Raw genomic sequence first — 24,746 nt, 5'->3', positions numbered from 1 at the left:
AAAACATCAGCCTTAGATCTACAACACAAAACAGTATTTTAAAGTTTTGTCTTAACAATTCCAACCCTTATTTCTGTGTTGCAGAGCAGTTCAGTCAGTTTTTTAAGTACCAACACAGGGAACCAATGAGACAACTTGTCTGGTAAAGGTGCTTGCTGCTCAAGTCTGATGACCTGAGTTCAATCCTTGGTATCCACACAGGAGAAGTTATCCTCTGATCTCCACAGTCATGCTATAGTATATCCATCCCCACACATATATACACATTCACACAAAATAAATAAATGCAAAAAGAAAAACTTTCAAATACCTTCATGGAAAACTGTACAAACACTGCAAACACTGAAATTTATTTCTCTTGGTTTCTAACCCATTTAAGTAAGGTTTATCAGTGTCTGTTTGAACAAATTAATCTTATGTTTCTAAGTATATAACACAAGCAAATAACATAGTACAAAAGAACACAAGAAAACTGTTGGTCTCTTGATACTATGGTGAGTTTTAATAAAAACTAAAAACAATCATTAGATCAACCTTAATGGTTTATAAAAACAAAAATGTAAAAACTATCTTTAACTCTAAGGGTTCCATATACAAATTTAAAATTTTGGTACTTGTCAATTACCACATCAAACGTTGACTTACTGATTAATTAGAAGTGTTAAGAAAAATACTCTGATTTTAAACATAAGCTCCAGGTAGCTAGGTATGCTATGTGCACACACTCTATCTCTGTACTCGGCACAGAGCTCCAAGGCAAAGGCTGCTCTTGGCATTATGAAGTGCCAGGGAGGACGATGTGAGAGGGTGACTTGTTGCAGGTCGTTTATTCTTCTTTCCTGGTCCACTCTTAGGTTCTTTAGGAGGGGGCATATGAATTGGCTTCCATGGAATTGGGTTATAAAAAGTTGGTTCTGGGTAGGAATTTCCACTGTAAAAACCTAAAATCATTAAAAATCAGAATGACCAAGAAAAAAATTCTTAAGATGAAAGAAATCACTTATTTTTAATTCATAAAAAAATATTAAAATGGTAACAAGACAAAATATCACTGATAAATTGGATAAGATAACTTAAAACTTGAAGCCCAAAATATCTTAAAAGAAATAACATTGTTTTAATATTTTAATTACTATATCAAACATTAAATGATACAAACTAATTCAGAGAATTGGAATAATACTATGAAAACCTATCTAAATAAAAATGCTTACAAAATTTTACTACGCAATATAAAATCTTTATAGTCTTAACTCAGTCTTAGAAATGGCTAATTGTGTGGTATTTTCTCTTATCAGATACTAAAGTTTATTTTTTTTAAAAAATCACTTTATTTTGTATGAGAACCTACAATAATTCATGATTCCTATTTGGAACCACTGAACCTCTGCATTACTGTCAAATCAGTAAGAATACACAATGGCACACTGATTCAGACCACCAGCTGTAATTCTACCAGTGTACATGAAGTGCTTACAGAATGGTGACATCGACAACCCACAATGGGGTGCAAGAAGAACATTTTATAAATTGGCTTCAAGTCCTCCACTCAGTGCAGAGACAGAAATTCCTGTACTGTGCAATTTGTAACATTGATATGAACATAAAGGATAGAGACAGAGAAGCACAGTATTTGCTAAATAACAGACTGCTTGTGAAGATTAAGTTCATCCAAAGCATTAAGGTGATAATCCATTATTTTGATAATCAACTTTTAGTCAATATCTCTATTCTGACTTTACTGTCTGATTATTAGGTTAAAATAATTGCTTATCATCATTTTTCCAAACAAAATGTTAAAAACCTTTTAAAGGAGTATGCCTGGCAGTGCTCAGTATCCATGATCGATGGTCCTGTGACAAATAAAAGAGGCCTAATCCTGACAGCAGGAATGTGTCTTTCAGACACTCCCAGTCCACTTTGACTGCAAAGAAATGTCAACACACACTTCACCAAGATGGTCAAAACAAAGTCTGGAGTGTGTTCTAGTGTGTGAACAAAACAGAATGAGAGTATTTTAATAATAAATCACTTAAAAAAGTGAAGGCAGCTGTCAGCAAGGTATGAGTTTCCAACATGAAGCACAAAGAAAAACATGCATTGCCATTTATAATCAGTCCAAGCCTAAAGGCAAACTGGGTACATTTCTTTGGTCATGTGATGTCTACTATTCTATTCTTCAGAAAGAATTCAATGGACCTTGGAAGCTCTTCCTTATAGACTGGTAGAAAAAAGAAAAGCAAAATGACACTGTGAGCATATCTCAAGCTTCAATAATCCAATAAATAATAGAATTATTTTGGAATTCTGGAGCCTGAGCGCAGAGTCAGGTATCTGCTAAAGTTATATTCTACTATTAAGCTACATTTCCAACCACATGAATTTTTGTTTGCTAACATTAAACATCATTGCTTTAAAATATAAGTTTGCAAACTCTAACAATAAGTGCTGGAAAAACTGGGTTTCTATAATCAAAAAAATGAAATCACAGCCATATTTCTCATATTGGACATATTGAACAAAAATAAACCCAAAATGGACAAAGGGCATTAGTACAAAACCTGCAACTTTCAAACTGCTAGAACTGAAAAGGTATTTCTCAAAATAAATACAAACAGCCAATAGGGATTTGACAAAGCTGCCAGGCTTGGTGGTGTATATACCTTAGTAACAGAACTTGAGAGGCAGAGTAGGGTCATCTCTGTCAGTTCTTTGCCCATAATGAGACTCTGTTCAAAAGTTCTCAATATCCTTAGTCTCGAAGCAATTAAAATCACTTTGAGGTCTATCTTACTCTAGTCAGAATGGCTATCATCAAGAAAATAAATGTTGGCAAGGGTGTAGGGGAGGGGGAGGAAGAAGAAGAGCCCTCTGATGGTAGCAATGAAACCTGATAGAGCCTCTTTAGAAAGCAGTTTAGAGATTTGAAAAAACAAAAAACAAACAAACAAAAAAACTAGAAATAGAACTAGAACTGCCATTATGATTCAGCTCTTAAGTATACACACAAAAGATTTACAGTCAACATACCAGAGAGATACTTGCACATTCATGTTTACTGTTGCCTGAACATAGTACCTAAGAAATGGAATTAGCCTAGATATCCATCTAAAGATGAATAGATAAAAAAAAAATATGGTTCATATACACAATGAAAATTTCATTCTACTAGAAGAAAAAATGAAATCATGACATTTTGAGGAAAACGCATGAAACTGGAAATCATGTTAAGTGAAACAAGGCAAATGCTTCATGTGAACCCTCATATGTGAAACCTCTGTGCATATTATGAAAGGGGATCATGAGAGGGAAAGACTAGATCTACAGGGGTGGGGGAAAGATAAGACAATGGAACCTGTGACATGAAAGGAGACAGAGGGAAACAGGAGCAAGGTAGGAAGCAGACCAATGGAAACAAGCAGTACCATGACTCGTGTGTGAATACCAATGGTTCATGCCTGTGAGCCTTAGCACTCAGGAAGCTGAGGCAGGAGGGTCCTAGGTTTGAGGCTAGCCTGGACAACAAAGGAAGACTGTTTTGAAGAAACAAAAATAAGTAAAATTTAAGTGTGTAGTTTGGAACTATTGCCTTTAAGAAATATATTTATATATGAAATGAACAGGGAACAATAAATTTATAGCACATCCTAAGCAATATATTATAATCTTCTAGAAAATAATAATTTCAAAGAAAAATTACATTTATACCATTTGCTTCTGCAAACCATACTTATATAAGCCACAAGACACACAAACCAACCTGTGAGCTTTCCACTGGAGTAACCATAGCTCTTTGCAGCTGGACGAGGTTTATTTTTTGCATTTTCCAACCATTCTTTAAACTTTTTTTCTGCGATTTCCTTTTTCTCCTGTAATTCTGCTTGCCGTTGTTTTTCTTTTTCCTTAAAATGATAAGACCATAGAATTCCCTGGGATATTCTGTAACTAGATATTCCAGTCAAGTCTTACTGTATGTTTGTCTTCCCCTAGTTGCTTTCTGCCCCAGTGACATACTGGCCATAAAACTGAACTATGTTTCTATAATCAAAGAGCAAAAGTAAATATGATCAGTGATGTGGTGTGTAAGTGCCCACCACGCAACAACAAGAAGACAGCAAATTCATAAAACAAAAAATGCAAATGTCTTAGAAGAACAACCCACAAGCAGTAAAATGTCTATAAAATACTATAAAAATGGTTAAAAGCAGTAACAAAAATTTAGAACCTGACTGATGAATAAATATCCACAGGCTTATTAATGATTTTCAAGGAATATCATAAACGTATTATCCATTTTAAAGATTAAACACAAAATAACAGGAGAATGATAGTTTGTGTATTTTATATTAAGACAGTATTGACTGAATTATTATACTTTTGTTTCTAAAATACAAACTATGTACTATGACTAGTCACTTCAATTAAAAATACCTTCTCTTTTTTCTTCTTCTCACATTCTTCAGCTTTTTTTTTCTTCAACCATTCTTGATATTTTTCTTTTGCTTTTTCTTGCAAATGTTCTTTCTCCCGTTTTTTTGCTGCTTTTTCTTCCATTTCTTTATTAATTTTTTGTTCCCTTTCTTTCCTTTCCTTCAATAAAAATGCAGGAATTTTAATTGAAGTATCCATAATATCTGCAATTACCTTCATAACAGGAAGGCTACTCAAAAGATTGGGACAATGACTGGTAGGTGTTCAAGAAAGACTCATATGCATGCATAAGAATATAACCTACTAATCATCCTGAATCTTAGTATGGTTTCATGAGCATTCCTTGCACTCTAAATATCAAGCACATATGCATGCATTTCCTCGACAGTCTGCCAGTGCAAACTTAGATAAATCACAACTATCAGTGAGTCACAGAGGACAAATCCACAATGCTATTAGAGGAGAAACAGGTAAATGCTTGGCTACACAATTCCTACATAGATTCAAAGTCGACAAACAGCTCTCACCTGTGGTCCCAATATGTAGGGAGCAAGGATAGGACTAATAGGAATTTGATCGAGTCTGGGCTACACAGTAAGTTCTCTGCCAATCTGGGCTGCAGAGTAAAATAGGGAGAGTAGGAGAGAGGTAGGTAGAAAGAAGAATTTGGAAAATAAAGACATAAAAGTCAAATCTTGTCTTCAAGTCCCCTCCAATTGTCTTATGAAAAACATTGCAGGATACAGATACAGGCAAGGACTTTTGGAAAATGAATACACTAGCACAGAAAACAATCCCAAGAATCAACAAATAGGATTACACAAAATTAAGATGCATCTATACAACATAGAAAACAATCACTGGAGTAAAGTAACAACTTGTAGAATGAAGAAAACAACCCTTTGCAACTGCATACCAGACAGGGGGTGAACAATCTAGAATCTATCAAGTGTAAAAGTGAAACACTCAAACAACAAATCCAAACAATAAATGCACTGACTGGTGAGCTCGACAGACAGTTCTCAAAAAAGTTTGAAGCATCCTTAGCTATGAGGCAAACGAGTTAAAACTGCTTTGAGATATTGTATTCTAGTCAAAATGGCTGTAATCAAGAAAACAAATACTGGCAAGGATATGGGGAAAGAGGAGCCTTTCCTCTCTGATGATGGTAATGTAACTTAGTACAGCCACTATGGAAATCAGCATGGAGGTCTCTCAAAAAAAAGAACACAACTAATATGGCCCAGATCTCCAACTGCTGGGAATAAGTTAAAATACTTGGAGATATTTCTGCATTTATATTTGTTGCTTCACTATTCTCAATAACTGGAAAATGGGACTAACCTTAATGTCCATCAAAAGATGAGAAAATGTGGTTCATATACACTGTGGAATTTGAATAAGGAAAATGCGTATAGGATGTAGCATAAGGAAAAAATGAAATATAACATTTTGAGGAAGATGGAATTGGAAAGCACATGACAACTCTTAAAAGCAGAACCTAGATGTAGAATCAAATGAAATAAGTAGAGCTGTGTGTGTGTGTGTGCATGCGAGTGTGTTTTGAAACTTGAAAGGGGATCATGAGCTAGGAGAAATAATCTTAAGGGGAGGAGGAAAAGAAAGGGCAGTGAATCCATCTGACATGAAACGTAAGTGGGTATTATGAAGCTAGCACACCAACCAGAGGGCAGGCTGAGCAGAGGGAGGACAGCTGGGCAACGGGTATCAATTAGAACAAGATGCATTGGTTCATACATATAAAAATATCATAACAAGACCCTTTATTTTGTATGCTAGCTTTAAAATTAAAATAAAAACACAAGCCATTAAAATCAGAGCCTGGAGACAAGGCTTAGTAGTTAGGAACATTAAGCTATTCCTACAGAGAACTCAGGTTCAATCTCTAGAACCCACATGGCAGCTCATAATCGTAACTCCAGTTCCAGAAGATCTGCTGGTCTCTGCAGGCACTAAGCATGCACATGGTGCACAGACATAGAGACAGACAGAACACTCATACAGACAAAATATTTTTTTTAAAAAATTAAAAATTAAATGGCAAGACATTATTTGCAGCACATATATCTGCCAAGGGGCTTGGGCCTGGATATAAAGGCTGGAAATCTCTCTCAGAGCCTTTACTTGGCATGTATGTATTCAATCACCAGCACTAGAAAAACAAACAAACAAAACTCATGTAAAATTAACTCAGAGGCAGCTACAACAGCATGCATGTGTGGAGTAGTATCTGCTCAGAAGAGGGAAAGAACTGCTTTGGTGCAGGAGTTCAAAGAATGCCTTTGTAGCATGGCAACCCCATTTCAAAAAGATACATAACCCTACTTTTTGTATCTTTAGAGATGGTAAAGGCTGGGGATTAAATCCAGAACTTTATGAATGCTGAGTAAAAGCTATGTCACTGAGCGGAATTTTTTGCATAATTAACATCTTCTTAACACCTTCCAAAAATAGGCAAATGATACACAAAACAAAAAAGTCAACTACAAAAGAGAAAATTCCACTCAATTTCTATGCTGCTGTTGTAATTCCCAACATGGTTACACTTAAAGAAATGGAACTGAAATGAAGTCATAATGGTGGACTTTGAATCCTAGAGTAGTGGTGTCCTTATAGAAAAGAAAGTCATATTGGGATGTGTACACAGATATAACACCACTTAAGGAACAAAACCATAGCTGTTTTTTCTGTAAACCAAGAAGAGATATAATGAGCAGTCCAAACCTACACATCCTTTCCTCTTGATGTTTAGGCTCCCAAACCATAAGAAAACTAACTTCCAGTTTTTATTAGCTGGACTAATAAGTCTCCCAGTGAGAGCAATAAAATTAAGTCAGCAATGGTAAAGCACTGCATACTAACTAGAGAAGGATGCAAAAGAAAGACGATTGATAAGATCAAGTTTAACAAAGGCATAGACCAATTAGAATTTTCATGTTAATAATGAGAACATAAAATGGTACAAGCACCTTAGAAGTTTGGTGATTCCCATAAAGTTAAGTTTCCATGCAGCCAGCAACAGAGCTCTAAAACATTTGCCTAAGACAAATGAAAATGTGTGGGAGTATAAGCTGAAAACAACTCAATTTCCTATTAGCTAGTGGATAAATAAGCAATTTGTGCTATTTCACAGGATATTAGAACAGTAAAAAGGAAAGAAATCAAGAATATATAAAATACCATGATAAAATTAAAAACAAAAGAAAATCAACTTAAAGGAGGGTGCATCCTATCATTTTATTTAAATAAATTCTATAACAGGCAAATTCCAGAACAGGATTACTGTGTTAACCTTGTTGCTGGGGCCGGCTTGGCGTAAGGAGCAGGGTGCTGAGTGTAACTGGACATACGGAACTTTCTGGAATGACAGCAATGCTCTATCACCTGATTGTAGTGTGGTTGCTTGCACTGGTACAGAAGTTTATCAAGCTTTACAAACTTACAATTGATATAAAATTTGCAAGTTACAGCCCAATGAAATACAACAGCAGCTAGACTGCATGGGGGTAGCAGTTGTCACAACTACATTTCAGCACACAGAGAAGTGACAGCGAGAACTCTGAATAAAGCATGCTAGTAAAGAGTTTGGAGGTAACAAATACATGCATACATAACAGTTTTTAAACTAGACAAGGCTGTCACGAGGACTTTAAGGAGAGAACAGAACATCTGTGAACAGCAGAGGAGCCACATAGTGCCTCCAGGTTTCTAGCACACTGGTTCCTACACACCCTACACAGCATGTCTTCTTTTACAGAAGACAACAAGAACTAGTTAAATGTTTCTGATTATGCACTTCTTCCGACAGCACCTGCCCCCACAGAGGAAAGGCTGAGCAAACATCACCAGACAGCTTGAAGGACACACTGATAGCAGCACCATCGGTCACAGACCCCACTGAGCTGCAGCTGTAATTCACACAAAATATCAATTGTGTTTGGAAGTTAAAATCTGTTTTCTTTTTAAGTAACTTTAAAGCACTGAAAATAAAGGCTGCTCACAAAAATGTATCAACACTAAAAACCAACTTTAGAAAAAGAACCAGTATGACAACACGAATATAAAAGTCCCGGATGAGATATGCCTTTTGTTTAAAAGAGGATTTAACAATTTATAGTTATAGTAAACCAAGATTGCTAATGGATACATAAATTCCTTTTGTCTGATTTTCTGATAGAGCACAGTAAAAACGACAGAGGTGGCAGCCGGCTAGGGCTGACTGAGCCTGAAGCTGAGGCGGCAGAGGACCACACACCATGAAATGTAAACAGAGGGGCGAATCCTAGATGCCAGACTAGAAAAGAAGCAGGAGAGCTTCTTTCCAAACAGAGGTAAGTGTAGGGAAAGCTGGAAAAAGAAACTCAGAGAATTTAGAAAGAAAGAAAGAAAGAAAGAAAGAAAGAAAGAAAGAAAGAAAGAAAGGAGGGAAGGAGGGAGGGAGGGAGGGAGGGAGGGAGGGAGGGAAGAAAGAGGAAGGGAAAGAGAGAGAGAAAAAACACAACAGAAAAGAAAAAAGAAAACAAAAGGAAAAGAAAAAAGAAAAGTAAGGAATAATTATAACTTAAGCACAAGAGTGCTGTAGAATACTGGGTAAATTTAATTTTTCAGGGTTCATTTTTAACCAATTCTCATTCTTTTGAAGTAATGATTTTTACCAGGGCAAGCAACGTCTTCCCCTGCCCACCATGAATAAATAAATAATAAATAAATAAATAAATAAATAAATAAATAAATTTCTTCAACAATTTAATTCGATATTCCATCAACAATTAAAACAGCAAATATACCATCAATCTGTCAGTATTATCTTCCATACTTAGACAAGTAACAGCTACGCATGCCTGGCACGGCAACATTAACTTAATACAGTTAAAGATAGGTAGCTTTCAGATGAGAAAACGGCATTCTACACACCAAGAACTATGCTGATTTATAGTTTAAATTTCCAAAAGGTATCACACAAAGTATTGTTATAGTCACATATTTATTTTGATCTTGGCATTTTATTCACAAAGAACACTTTCTTGTTATATTACAGATGAAGCAAGGAAACAAAATAATCTTTGCAATTGACTTCTGAGGGAAAAAAGAACTTCTGAGGGAAAAAAGAAATCTGAATTTGCAGACATACACAATTAATCAATTTTCTTCTTATAATCACATCCACCTGTAACTATTGGTCCTCTTAGTATTATAAATGGGCATTAAATTTAACAGTTAGGACAAAATTATAATTTTGGCCTTTAAATTAAAAACTTTGTCCTATAATTTAAATATTTGTCTCAATTCCTAAAAGTAGACTTTAACAATGAAGCAACACCATTTCAAACAAAAAAACTTGAGCAAAGACAAATTTACAATAACATTTCATTCATTTAGTCTATCTGTCTTTCTCTCCCTCCCTCTCCTTCTCCCCAGCCCACCCCACTCCCTACTGGCTTGCTTGTTGGAGCTTTAACTAAGGCCTGCATACACTGCAAGCATTCTATTACTGAAATACACTCCCAGTCCCAGTACTTTAAAGATTTCTGATGTATGTTCCTACACAAGAATGTATTAAACTTGAAATAGGAACTAAAAGTATTCAATTTAGTAGTTCAGTATTAGCTTAACATAAACAAAACCCTAGGTTCAATTCTTAGGGCCTAATACTTTTATTTAAAAAAATGATAACAGAAAAACAAAAGAAGATCTGGGAATGTAACTAAATGGTAGAGAACTTGCATAGCATGCATAGGGCACAGAGATTTACACACACACGCACATACACACACACGCACGCACACAGAAGTAAAAAATTATTCAATAAAAAAGCTTATGATATGCAAAGCATTAAGCTAAATCTAATAATGGATAAAAACAATTCATGTTTTAAAGGATTAAAAAGAAAAGAGAAGTAAAGGCATGTATATAAAATAAAAGCTTTTCTGGGAAAATACATACATACTTAGGCAGAGTATATAACAAATTTACTAACAGTGATGCGAATTGAAAAGACTGGAAAGAAAGAATTTCTAACTATCAAGGGAGATTCCTGATGAAGTATGTGTCATACAGTATTGATTCCAGAAGTGTTGAATTATTGAAAGAAAATCCCAGTGTCAGGTGTAAGAAACTCTTCTGGAAGGCCCCAGAAGCGCGCACCACACACACACCTTAAAAAACAAAACAACAAAAAAAACCAAAAGTAATGAAATGAAAAGCAGTAAGTAAGGATGCAGTCTCAAAATTTCTCAGGGGTACATATTCCTGGGAGCTAGAAAGCATACGCAAAGCTCTAGACAAAATTTTTTAAAACAAACAAAAACCTACTTGTATCTTAAAAATAAAAAATGTAGGAATGGGAGTATAGATAAATGAACACAAGACTCCTAGCACATGTGAAGCCATGGGTTAAATCCTTAACATTGTGAGAAAGAGTAAATACGCTTTTCCTATTTGTGTTTGCGTTAAGATAAACCATTTTCCCTCTTAAAACTGTTCAGTAAAACTATACTAAAAGATGGGTTATGGCTGTCTCATGATCTCTAAGAGAAGCCCAACAAAATCACATCACAGATTAAAGGAAAGCACAGGTGGGAGAAATGCCAGAGGAAGTTTAGATTGACGAACCCAGTGCGGTGTGTCAGCCAGCCAGGCTAGAATTTTAAAAATCTCATTCAGAAGATGGAAAAGAGATTTGAAACCTAGGGGACTGTCATTCAGACTTCAGCGATAATCCTGCAGGAACAGAAGATTACTCAGTCAGTATTATTTCTGGGTAAATTATCTGTGGTATTTTCCCCTACGTTCCAGAGCAGAGGAGGAAACAATGAAGCTGAATTCAAAAGGTAACAAGACTACTCAGAAACAACCATAAAAAGATGTTTAACAACAAGCATCCTGATTATGCCTCAGTGTTTGAGGAGACAAAAGTAGTAAGAAAAATAAGAGATTGAAGAAAGGTTCTAAGAGGCAATGACATGTTGCCATTGGTTGCTTCAGGTGTTCAAGTTTGGACCTATCGGTTTGCAAGTCCAAGCCCTTGAAATTCCACTAGAGATAGACTTAGTGACAGACTTGCAGGAAGATACTAGTGGAAGCCACAAAAGAGCAGAAGACAGACGCTTGATAAGAGTTTATAAAAGTAGGGAAAACAAACAAATAAAACCCCATAAAAACAAAAATGTAGTGAAAATTTTGGTTTCTTTGAAAAATACATATTATGGAAATGTGTTTTTGTTTTAATCCCAGGTGTAAGACACAGGGCCACTTCAGATTGTCCACAGCAGCTGACTGATTTGCCTTGTGCTCTAGCTGGGGTCTGATTTTGCCAGCTGCAGATAGTTTTTGTGATTGTGTGATGAATTGTGATTGTACTTAGAATTCTGGGGACTCTTCAGAGAATATATAAATGCTAAGGCCCCAAGAAGCTGGTGGTGGTGGTGGTGGTGGTGTGGGCTATTGGTTGGCTACTGTTGGTTGCTGATAGTTGTGAATTGTAAAGTATTAGTGCACAAAAAAAGAAACAACAAGGAGAAATTAGATATCCTGACAGCAAAAATCAAACTTGTCCCAAGGAACTCAATACCCCTAATCAGCACAAAGTAGTCTAGTGCTAATATAGTCCCATTTCCCCTCTGTCCTTTTTTCTCTCCTATCTAGTGTTAGGAGGTTGAAAGAGTGGAAGAAAAAGGGGTGAAGAAGGGTACATGAAAAAAGAACCTACAAAGTAGCCAATTTCTGGCTATATAAATGTACTGGGCTGGCTTTGTGTGTCAACTTGACATAAACTGGAGTTATCACAGAGAAAGGAGCTTCAGTTGAGGAAATGCCTCCATGAGATCCAGCTATAAGGCATTTTCTCAATTAGTGTTCAAGGGTGGGAGAGCCCATTGTGGGTGGTGCCATCCCTGGGCTGGTAGTCTTGAGTTTTATAAGAAAGCAAGCTGAGCAAGCCAGGGGAATCAAGCCAGTACGTAACATCTCTCCATGGCCTCTGCATCAGCTCCTCCTTCCTGACCTGCTTGAGTTCCAGTCCTGACTTCTTTTGGTGATAAAACAGTAATGTGGAAGTGTAAGCTCAACAAACCCTTTCCTCCCCAACTTGCATCTTGGTCATGTTTGTGCAGGAACAGAAACCCTGACTAAGACAATAAAAAAGCAAAAGTTAAGCAGTCTTTGATAATGGGGGAGAAACAAAGGCGTTGTGAAGATATGAAGTATATGCATGCATTTGTTTTTCATTACCTGCTCATTTTTCTTCTGAACCCATTCTTTGTGCTTTACTTCAGCAATTATCTTCCTTTTTTCACGTTCTTCCATTTCTTTTCTTTTTTCTATTTGTTGATTTAATTCCTGTGAGATTTTAAACAAAGAGTAGCACTTAATAGAAATACCCAAATAACATAATTGTAAAAAGGCTGAGGCTAAATTAGATACAAATATGTCTTCTCTTATATTGTCACTAGTGACAATACTTTACTCAAGTAACTCTGGGATAAAAGAAAGCATTGGTACATGTAAGACATTCTACAGGAATACTAATAATTGGTTGGCAGTAAAGCACTAGTTTCTTAGACTAAGCTTCAGCAAAATCACCTGCATTGAAACCAGCTTCTTTCCCACACATAAATTCTGCATCACTGTTAGGTACTGGCAGTTATAACTTTGTTTTTTAAAGTTATTTAAAAAAAAACCTACTAGATTCTTAATGAAGATAAAGGATAAGAATGAAATAAGCCTTAAAGTTTTAGTTCATAGCCACACTAAAGAAATGTAAAGAAGCCATTTTCCTTAGAGAAAAAAAAAAAAAGAATCTGGAGTTTTCTTCATTTTACAGATGCTGGAATATAAAACAAAACCATGCTCAGATGCCAGATTACTTAACTGCCTTGCTGTCACCAGTATCAAAATGTCTGATTGTTTTCTTGGGAGAAGGAATGAAGAAGGTATGGCTAGTAAAACACATGGTGAATGCCACATAACTTGTTACTCATTAGTAAAATCCATGCACTGTTGAGAAAACTGTTCAAACTAGACTTCTCTAGGATTCGACAATCAATCACTGCTGACTGTCTTCTCTCTCCTTAGTTATTAATAATCAGATACAAATTTCCTATGTTTCATTAATCTACTCTTACTCATCCTTCCATTTCCCTAAGACCTACCTATCTGAGTAGACATGCCAATAAGGACACTTTTTCTCTCAGTATAATTCCAGTGCCTAAAAGGAAATAAAACTTACACAAGACAAAGTTTTTGCACTTTAGAACAAATCACAGGCTAGGTGTTTTATGTGAGCGCTTGTCTCAATTCTACTGGATAGAAGACAGCGGCCTCTTTTACCCAGAAACTCTCAACTTTTAAATACTATCCATCTAAAAGCAAATTGTGATCTTAGTATTAAGACTTCTTTACTAATTACCTATTATTCCTTGATTACTCATATAATACATTTTTACAGAATGTTTGCTATATAGCTAATATGAACTGGGTGGTTGTGTGTGTGTGTGTGTGTGTGTGTGTCTGTGTCTGTGTGCCTGCCATGTGCAATGCTCACATAATACATGTATGTGAAGTGTGGGTATATGCATGCTACTGTCAACTTTCAGGGGTAGGTTTACTCCTTCTACTGTGGGACCTGGGGATCAAACCTTAGGTCATCAGGCTAGCAAGCCAGCCAGCACCTTTACCCACCGAGCCAATTCACAGGGCTTATCTTGCTATTTGAGAACAGGGTCTCACTGGAACCTAGGCCTCAAATCCCAGGACCCATCACATTTCTACTTCCCCAGCACTGCATTTATAAGGACTGTTTTACAAAATGTTGTTTATGTAACTATCAAATCTAATGTAGAGACTTAGCTACATATATGCATTCGGGGTGTGTATAAAGATATATTTTTCTCCTTTGTTTTCAGACACAACTCCATACAGTCTTCCCAATTTAACAAGTACCCAATAATTTCCTAGTCAATCTTCCTCAGAATAGTTTTCAAGCCATTAATCACTGTCATCAGTCTTTGTCACTGAGAACTCTAAATCACCCCTCTGCCATGAATTCTTGCTTCATAGTATTCAATTTATGCGGGGTTTCTCAAAAAGAGGAAATTAATACTGCACTATGCTTGCCAAACATCCCCACTCACCATCTTGCTCTTTAAAGCCATGTTCTCAGAGTTAGAAACTGTTTTACAGTTTACATGTACAATAGATTTGAGGTGATCATACTTATATCCTTTTGAAAGATTCTTCAAATAATCAACAATTGCAAAAGGGGTTACTCAGATCTTAGACCCTGCTTTATGGTTGCCAATTATCAGTTAGTCTAAGAACTAAAGAAGACTCAGTAATACCTAAAAAATGTTAACACTGACCTAAAGTAGTGGTCCAATTCCAGAGGGTCTTTTTAAATAATTTCCCACCCCTCCAAAATACCCATCACATTCTAGAAACACGGACTCCTCCCATGCTTAGCATTCACTCCATCTGTTCATCACCAATGTAGAACTCTTTCAGGACAGGAGTCTTCACTCAAAAGCCCAACATGGTCTGCTGGTGTACCACTGAATTTCAAATGTAGCTACTTTTCCATAGAGTACACCCTTTATGGTAAGAATAGAATCAGCATGTATGTGTAATATTGTAACTACATGCAAAGAAGTTTTAGCCACTGAAGGTAACAGTTAAAAACAAAACAAAATAGCTTTGCCTATTCTATATACCACCAAATTGCTTTATCCAGGGCTAATTAATTAGCTAAATGACCAAAGTTAATGTGGTAAGGAAAAAGAATGAAAACCCACCTGGTTGATTAAAAAATAGGGATGTTACAATTTTGAATGCATTATATTCACATATAAAGTCAATTAATGGAACAAAAGACTACAGAGAGAATGAGGCTAGAGAAATGACTCAGTTGTTAAAAGCATGTCCTTGAAGAGAACCCAAGTTCAGTGCCTAGCACATCAGATGGAGCACTGCCTCCTTTAACTACAGTCCCAGGGAGTCCAGTGCCCTCTACGGACTCCATAGGCATCTACACACATACATACATACATACATACATACATACATACACACACACACACACACACACACACACACACACACACCAAAAAGAAGCCTAAAAAGAGACCATAGAGAATCTAGGCAGGTAGCTAAAGAATTACTTAAACTGTAAATAAAATAGAAATAACCTGTGAAGTCCAATGTGCTGGCTTTTATGATATTGATGTTCAAAAATAATAACATTTAAATTTTGTAAATGGGTAATTTTAATGACCTACAATAATTATAACAATAACAAAAACATCTGAAATGAATATTTATGTTGATGAAATCAACAATAAGACTAATCTTTTTAATGATCCAACTTATCACATAAGTTTTTCTTTAAATTTTAAAAGAAGAAAACAAAATGTCAGAGATTTAAGAAAAGAGGACTGGTGAGAGAAGGGAGGAGAGAAAAGGGTAGTGGGATGGATATGGTTAAAGTACATTATATACTTGAACAAAAATCTTATGACAAAAGTCATCACTCTATAACAAACGTGCACTAATTAAATAATTCAACAGTTAAGTCAACTTTGGTAGCCTAGAACTGAAATCCCAGCATTTGGAAGGCTGAAGCAGGAAGAACATTGAGGCTGGGGTCAGTCAGGATGACATAGCAAGTTCAAGGACATCCTGGGATATAAAAAAAAATTGACTCAAAACTGTCAAAAACGTAAATAAATATTAAGTCTGATTCATTTGTTTCTAAAATACATCTTGATATTGAGAAGAAAGGCATTTATATTGGAAATCGATTCAGTCATAAGTTTTCAACTAACTGAAACCTTAACCAATTACTTCTCTGTCTTCCTGATTTTTTAGCTTTAGTAGGAATCTTAGATATACTATTTCTGTGGTTTAAGAAAAAAAAATCTGGGGGCGGGAGAGATTGCACTGTGGTTAAGCGGTTCTGAGCAAGCATGTGGTAGTTCACAACTATCTGTAATGGTATCTGATTCCATCTTCCAGTGTGCATGAAAACAGAACAACTCACATACAAAAAAATACACAAACAAATAGATATTTTTTAAAAATCTGTGATTCTTATGATATAAATTATAAAATCAAAGAAGAAATGTAATAAATAAGGAAAGCAGGAAACAAAATGAAAGGCATAAAGAATGTACTGATTACAACTCAAAATAAGCTGGCAAAAAGCTAAATGGTCAGCCTACATGTTGATATCCCTGGCATGACCGCTACATACTAGTGAGACAAAAGCTGGGCAGATGTGGCACATACCTTTAATCCCAGCACTTGAGAGGCAGAGGCAGGTGGATCTCTATACGTTCAAGGGAGAGCTGGTCTACAGAGCAAGTTCTAGAACAGCCAAAACTAACAGAGAAAGCCTGTCTCAAAAACTAAAAAAAAAAAAAAAATCAGTCAAAAATACCTTAGTCATGTCAGAGTAAAGTAATAAGGTAGCACAAAAATGCTAAATAATCCAAAACATGAAAATGATTTAATCCTTACAAATAATTATACCCTTCTGTATGTTTAATTACTGTGGCATGGATTTTATATTATTATAATTTGTTCTCAAAACAGCTTTTCAGAGTAATTATCTATCACCTTTCATACTCAATAATATCTAACTTGTATTGAGCGTTTTTAATATACTCGGCCATAACCCAACAGTATGCTCTCTCTTTCATCAAAGCACAGAAGAATCTGCTCAGTCTCAAGTTTTGAAAATAGAAAGTAGGCTCAATTAGATCCTATTAACTACTCTACTGCTAATGTCTGGCTTGTGGATGAAGAAACCAGGGCCAAAACAATGTAAACAACTTTCTCACATTAAAATTTCAGTCTTGTTCTATATGACTCCACAGACCAGGCACTCTTACTACTTTTCTCTAATTTAAGAAACTTCTTCCTTTATATACCGAGTAAAAATGATTTGAAGTAACTCCTTTTGTCTTAACAAGTGACTTGTAGGTAGGGTCCAAACAAAGCTATCAATACCCCAGAAGCCTCTCTGGCTTACCAAAATGTAGTAAGTCAGACTGTGAACCTAATAACAATTCAATGGGTTAAAAACAAACAAAATCAAAACACAGTACCAACTGTTGCACAAAACAGACATTTTAGATACATACATATACATATATTCATTTTTGGTGTAATAAACAGAACAGACTTGTTACTATGAGCAAGTATTTGTATTGATTGCTTCCATTTTAACTCCACAGGATGACCTTGAACTTCTGATCCTTCCAACTCTCCCTCCTAAATACTGGCAATGCAGGCTGGGAGACAGGCATGTGTCATCATACCTGTCAGATTTACGCCATTCTGGAAAAGGACCCCAGGGCTTCATGAATGCTAGGTGAGCATTCTACCAATAGGTTATATCTTCAGCTCTGAACAAATATTTTTTAATATGTTGAGCCTAAGGGTATAGGTCAGTAGCAGAGTGTTTGTCTAGCATGTAGAGGATCCTGGAGTTGATTCCCAGTACTGGGAGACAGGGCGGGGGTGCCTAGGCTAATAAGGTAAGATAAGACTCTTGTCTAGGTCTCAAAATACAAGTTAATATGCAAAATAAATAAAAAAACATTAAGAAGATCATGATGACAATGATACAAAAATCAGTCATTTTCATGCTTTGTTTTATTTAATCTTTATAAAAATCCTATGACATATACAATTTCAACTCTCTTGTACAGACGGAGAAATTGAAGTACAAAAGTTTAAATAACTTAGCAATCCCACCCAGGAAGTGAAAAGGCTGTAACTGGGGCTCTTATTAAGCCTTCCTAATACCAACCATAAGGTCTTTTTAAAGTCCTGCTAACAAAGAAGGGCTTCCCTCACAGTGTACTTTCCAGGAATTGATTTACATTCTAGAATACAGAGTAGTGTGTAATAGGAAACAACTGAACAGAATAGTACCCACAACCATTTGAGTTATGCCGAGTCTCCTGACTTGTGACTTTCAACCTAGCAAGAAATTCAACACAAAAATAATTAGTTTTAAAACTTATAAGGAAAATTTTATTCTAATACTATAAAGGCTTTAGTTTCTATGATTTTTATGTTAACATGGTAACAGATGAAAATAAAATCTCCACACTGTGAACAAATTTTGATATATATTTAATACATTCTATATATAGTATTTTCAGGAAGCCACTTTAAAATGATATTTAAAAGGATTTAATTAGAATTGGGGGTGTAACACAAAGGTAAGAGCACTTGCCTAGCATGTTCAATTCTCAGAACAAAAACTGTTTTCAATGGTATGGAAATATATTAATATCTAACAGGAGAAAATGCAGGTTATATGAGAGTTTGATTCTATTTCCTTCAACATAAGAGTACCCTTTAGTATTCCTTAGCTATGTTTGAATATGAAGATTAAGATAGAAAAGTTGGCTGGCAAGGTTGTGCACACCATTGATTCCAACACTGAGGAAGCAGAGACAGGTGGATCTCTGTGAGCTCAGAATTTAATGAAGAGACACTGTTTAGTTTACCTCCAGAACTTTCTGTTGTAGCCGGCCACGCTCTTCCTTTTCTTTGCCAACAAACCACATCTCCCATGGTGTCAGACTACTTTCCTGTAATAGCACCTGCTTCTGTTCTTGTTTGTCCTGAGACTCAGCTTCACAGCTATAAGAGAGAGAAGGGGAGCACTAATTACAGAGAACTCTTCCCACTCAGAAACACATAGCTGTGCAATGAAAGCAAAAATGGAATATTTCTAACAGTTTCATTTTTACAAACCCATTTAAATGACTTTACCCATCAAACTGCCTTTACTTCTCAAACCACATTATTATAGAATCCATGGGAGTATCCCAAACCAATCCATCTGCCTCAATTTCAACATTGCTGATCTTTTTTTATTCCTAAAAATTCTACTTGGACAGCTAATTACTACATATAATCCTAACCAGACCTTTTCCTTCCTTAAAAGTATATTGGAAAAAATAATGTGTATACATATGGAGCAAATACAAAGCAAAAATGTGTTAACAATCAGGGATTCTGGGTAAAGGAGGAAACAGATATTTGTTAAGATTCTCTTCCAATTTTTTGTAAGTTTGAAATTGTTTTAACTTGTCTATTACTATGGCTTTTTTTTTTCATGGTGTTCTAATTTTTCATGCTGGGAATTGAACCCAGGGACTGGAGCAAACTAAAGATTATAGCTGATTCCCTTTGCCAGTGTCTTAGTGAACTACAACTCTTCAGGCTATCGGTCTCCTGTCAGTCTCTATTCCCACTATGTGTCTTCTGTAACTCTTCTGGACAAGGAAATCTAAGAGCAGAGCAACTTGGCTAATTCATAATGCTCACAAGACTTACAGAAAGCTTAATGACCAGGCTCCATGGAAAAGACTGCTCAGGGTCCAAAACAGAATGCCTGTGTCTGTATGTACATGTATGTACACATGAGTACAGTGTCAACAGAGGCCAGAAGAGTGTGTTAGTTAGATGCCCTGAAGCTAGGTTAGAGGAAGCTGTGAACATCAGATGTAGATTCTGGGTACTCAAATCATGTCCTCTATAACAGCAGTGTGTTCTTAACCACTGAGCCATCTCTACAGCCTCCTTTAAAAACAAACAAGCAAACAAAAAACTGTGATGCTGATGATTAGATCCAAAGTTCACCATAGATAGCATTCTGTGAGATGAATCTCCCTCACTCCTAAAACCTAGTTTATTATAGACCCTAGTTCTTTGTGTGTTTATAGTGTTCTTTCTAGCAAACAATGGCCTCATCAACTATGTTATGTAATTTTCACTACTTACAGATTAAGTTTACTCATTTTCCTGCTATTATTTGTTTATTCACACCATTATAGAATCTGTATTCTGGAAGGAAAGAAACACTGCTGACATATTATTTATACACTTCCTTCTTTTTCAGTCTTGCAGAATGACTTTATCTTGTCCTACATCAATTCATATATTACATCTTCTTGGTCCCACATCAGTAATATGGTTCAGACCTTTATCTGGTTCCAGACTTCTTTCCAATCATCCCATTATCAAACAAATCCAATCATTTGAGCACTTATCCAGCCTTCCAATAAAAGTTCACTTTTCTTCCAATCCTTAGTGAAGGGTACCCACACCTACCCAGTCACCAAAACCAGAAACTCCCATTTTTAACTCCACATGCTCCCACATTCTACATACATATGGCCACATGTAGTAACATATCTATAGCCTTCTATTTTTTCAAGCCATTCTATTCTCCAACCTTACAATAAATGGTCTTTTCCCTTTCTTTCAAACCACTCTTAACAGCTGTATCCAGGTTCTCCCTTTAAACGAATCCTTGTATCACCACAAACATTCTTGAGTCTTTTACCTTCACCATAAAATCCAAACTCCTGAGTTAGCTCCTCCTTTTAAGCAAAGTGATGAAGACTTCATGTTTTGGTTTGCTGAACTACAGGTTGATAAATGTGTCACACCTCTGTGCTGTCTATAGCTTTGCCCTAAAAGTGAAATTCCTGTCCTCTGTCTCCACAAAACTTAATAAACCTGCATTCTTTTTTTCAGATGTAGTCTTAGTCCTTTGACTAAGGACTGAAGTGTGAAATCAGGTTAAAACTAGGTCCTGTCAGCTTATTCTGGCTTTGAATGAGAACCAAATAGGCCTACTTCCTCCCTAGCAGGCTCCCTATTGGTTCGTGTTTTGGCTCCTGGACGCTAATACAAGTCTCAGTTGCTGAGCTGTATTCTGATGGCCTTTATTCATAGTACTGCTAAACTATGACACACTGCTTGATTCTTCTGAATACTGACTAGAAGGTATTCATCAAAGCCTTCAAATTTATTTTTAAAATATGTTAAATCCACGCTGCCCTGAAAGTGCTTGTGAAAAGACTCCTAAAATTCTAATTCAAAATTCTACTAGGCTACCCAGGGAAGGCCTGTTTCTTATTGCTATTAGCAGTCTGGAAAAGCGCTTGCTCACTTGCTCTTTGTAATTTCCACCCTCACCAAGGTACAACGTTCACCTTTCAGCCTTACAAAATTCTTTTTGCATGTAAGCAACGTCCTTTTTGATTCACTAATTCTTATATGAATGCCTTAGACTGAATGGGGGGCTATCTTGCTACTTATATTAAAAGCATGGCCTTGCTGGAGGGAATTTCTTAAACCTCCTGTACTATGCCCGACACCGCTTGACAATCAAATTGTAAATGCTTCCTGAAGATGTCATAAGGCATATATTCTCTCTTAGAAATATTCCTACAGGGATGGGCCCTTTGTTCCAGTTTCCATAGTAATGAGTATATAGTGTAAGGAAAAGTGAACCTGAAAGAGATACCCGAGTACTAAGCCCTGGGCTATAAGTACTATATGCTTTTGAAGCAAGTCTTTAAAAAAGTATCTGCTCATCCCCACCTTTAAAAAGGTTTGCTTTTGAGTATATATGCACTGTGAATGAGCTCATGTGCACCAAGTGCAAGCTTGCAGGTGCCCGTAGGAGACAGAGTGTGTCAGATTTCCTGGAACCAGAGTTACTGGTGGTTGTGAACCACCTGGTGAGGGTGACCGGAAGTGAACCTGGGTCTTCTACAAGAGCAGTTAGGCCTCCTAAGCGCCGAGCTCTCTCCAGCCCAAGTATACTTTCTATCTGTATTCTAATACCGTCTTGTTATTTGTGAAATGTTTGGGTTTTCCTTTCTTGATAACATAAGTCCTGTCTATCTTGTTTATAGTCCCCTCTACCTACACTAATATGTGGTAAAATGTTTGCTGAATGAATCAATGTAAATAAACATTAAGATGGTGTTATTAACTAACCCCTTTGATGAACACTCACTATTCCATTAAATGTTCTTACTCAGATCAGTTACTCTGTCTCTGCAGAGTATATTACTACAGGCATCCGTACCCAACACTGTATTAAAAGCATCTACTTACTACAACCCAGCGCCAACTACACATTTTGATGTTAAGTTTATGGATAAGAGCTCCTGAGCCGACGACATGGTTTTTAAGATTTTTAAAGACTCCTGGCAGCAAGTTTTGTGTGCTTGCGACTATGTACAGCAAGTTTCTATGGAAACTGAGTCAATCTCAGGAAAGGGAACTAGGAATCATGGGGAAAGAGTGACCATTTGTAAGAATTTGCTCAGCACCCCAGGATGCAGCCTTTGAGCTGGAAAACAGGAGGTTATACTGCTGGGGGTGAGCAACAAAACGTTACGAATCCCATCTCTAAGGAGTCTTGACAAGGGCTGTGGTCCGGCCTTGAGTTTACCTGGAGCGCCCCCGTAACTCTATTCCTTCCAAGCTCTCCACCTTGGCCTCTGACTCACAGGCATCTTCGTCCAGGGCTTCTTCATCCTCCCCCTCACTATCGTCCTCTCCAAACGGAAAGCTCTGGTGGCCAAGGGGAGACAACAGGGACAGGGTGGAGTTGCTGCAGCTCAGAGACGGCGGCGACAAGCACTCAGTCAACGCCACATCCTTCAGCCCTGGGCCCTGGGAATCCACTATGAGGTCGACGACAAAGCTCGAGGAAGGTCGGAAGCCCGTTTTGCAGCGGGCGAGGTAGCGGGTGCACGGAGCGGGAGAGGCAACCCGCCTCGGCCCTGCCGCCCGCATCAGGCCCGCCAAGTTCAAACGGCCGGAGCAGGACAAGCGGCGCGTTCTCCCAGCAGGCTCCGCGCGCGCCCTCCGGCCAATCAACGCCAGCTCTAGGGAGTGTTGTCATAGCGACGTTTGTAGACCGTAAGGGGCTTTGTCCCGGCTTGTGGAGCTTGGCTTCCTCAGTCCCGGTAGGGTTGGAAGGTTCCGGACTGACAGCGTCTGCTCAGCATCTCCCGGAGTCCTCCGTCTGGTCCTTACACTCTCCTCAGTTCCATGTTTGCTGTGGTGTTGAAGGCTATTTGGTACACGACACGTGTCACTAAAGCCGATCCTTTAAAAGGAAAAGGCAGAAGCCCGAAGCCATGGTTATTCCTCCTCTCTCATATAAGGTCAGGATCATAAAAAAAACTAGTACTCGTGACTGATTTTTTTTGTTCGTTTGTTTTTGTTTTGTTTCTTACATCAGGCTGCAGTCTAGGGAAAAGAACTTTATCCGAGCGAAGAATCCTCTGTGGGCACAGTCTCTCACTGTATGGCATAATCAGTTTTTTCAGTATGTGTTAACTTTCTGGCCTTTCAAAGCATTTGTGTCCACACTCCAGCATGTCCATAGCAGAAAATCATGAGCCAACCTTAAAATCCATCATTCTTTTTATAATGAAAAGTCAAACTGTGATACAATAGACATTTTTCTAGGCCTCGAGGCACTCTCCTTTTAGGGACCTAGGACCTAGCTGAAGTACGCAAGGAAAAGATGGCAGATATTGAAAGTGGGCTGCTTATTCATGCTCATAAAACTGCATACATTTGTAAACACAGCTTTTGTCTAGTTCCTAATGTACATTAGTGTAAGAAACATCACAAGTGAAAAATGAGAATGACCGACACAGCACATAACTTTAATGATCAAAGATACAAAATCTGACATTTTTATCTGTAAAATTTTCATAGCACAGTTAAATATGGTGGAATTACTAGCAACCAAACGTGAGGCAAAGGTCACACTGACTATAAATGAAATGGTAGCACTATTTTGTTCAATTTTGCAGTAAAAATTGGAAGAAAACTGTACAACAGAATACGAAAAGGTGACTTAGTGGAATTATTGCTATGACTTACTCCAGTTCTTCAGTATTAGCATATCTAGTTAAAGTCTTTTGTCAGAAAACACTCTTGGTGTCAGTAACCCAGAGACACTGGACTACCTTACACCTTCACAAAAATGGAAGCTTGAGAAACAATCCCCCACACCCCAAAAATAACCTAAAAGTTTTAGAGAAGGTAATGGACCTGGCTTTGAACTAGTAGTTTTCCTCTTAACATCCTTAAATAAGCTGTTTGACCACAATGATCTCAATTTAACCCTCCCCAAAATAATTTACCCCGCTAGCATATTCATTCATTAAGCCTCAGCTGTACCCAGGACTTGCCATTTACAATGGTAAACACTGACACTACATCGCACATTGAGTTCCCCATCATAAACCCTCTTAGTGACAGAATGTTATACCATATACTTTCCTAACCCTCTAAATGTTTTTTTTTTAACATATTCTTGATACTCTAGGATCAGTGTGCTCACCAAGAGCATTAACCTTAAAGGCTACAAGGCAGTTACATGGCCTGCTGCAGCTGTGTGAATGTGATCTATTTTTGCAGTGCTTTTCATTACTTGGGCTGAGAAGCAGTAG

The 24,746-nt window shown here is 37.0% G+C and overlaps 1 protein-coding gene across 1 annotated transcript; it reads right to left on the bottom strand.

Moving 5' to 3' along the window:
• Window positions 1–583: 583 nt before the first annotated feature.
• Ccdc34 (coiled-coil domain containing 34) lies at window positions 584–23,092 on the bottom strand. Its single transcript, XM_028767087.1, has 6 exons — window positions 22,724–23,092; window positions 18,969–19,104; window positions 12,682–12,789; window positions 4,432–4,590; window positions 3,761–3,902; window positions 584–941 (listed from the first exon to the last, which is right to left on the bottom strand). Exons 1-6 carry the CDS (start codon window positions 23,068–23,070, stop codon window positions 727–729), a joined length of 1,107 nt encoding a protein of 368 aa, XP_028622920.1. The 5' UTR covers window positions 23,071–23,092; the 3' UTR covers window positions 584–726.
• Window positions 23,093–24,746: the final 1,654 nt, after the last annotated feature.

Source organism: Grammomys surdaster, unplaced genomic scaffold (genome assembly GCF_004785775.1).
Source record: "Grammomys surdaster isolate TR1022 unplaced genomic scaffold, NIH_TR_1.0 170, whole genome shotgun sequence".
Taxonomy (NCBI): Eukaryota; Metazoa; Chordata; class Mammalia; order Rodentia; family Muridae; genus Grammomys; species Grammomys surdaster.
The sequence above is the reverse complement of the archived record's forward strand: the minus strand, read 5'-3'. Positions and strand labels throughout refer to the sequence as shown.

What these genes read in the sequence shown, in the direction of transcription:
- Ccdc34 (XM_028767087.1), bottom strand. Translation starts at nt 23,070, where the DNA reads ATGCGGGCGGCAGGGCCGAGGCGGGTTGCCTCTCCCGCTCCGTGCACC. An exon ending in TACAACAGAAAGTTCTGGAG is followed by an intron (nt 12,790 to 18,968) that starts GTAAACTAAACA and finishes AAAATCTCACAG; the next exon opens with GAATTAAATCAACAAATAGA. An exon ending in TTCAGAAGAAAAATGAGCAG is followed by an intron (nt 4,591 to 12,681) that starts GTAATGAAAAAC and finishes TTTTTATTGAAG; the next exon opens with GAAAGGAAAGAAAGGGAACA.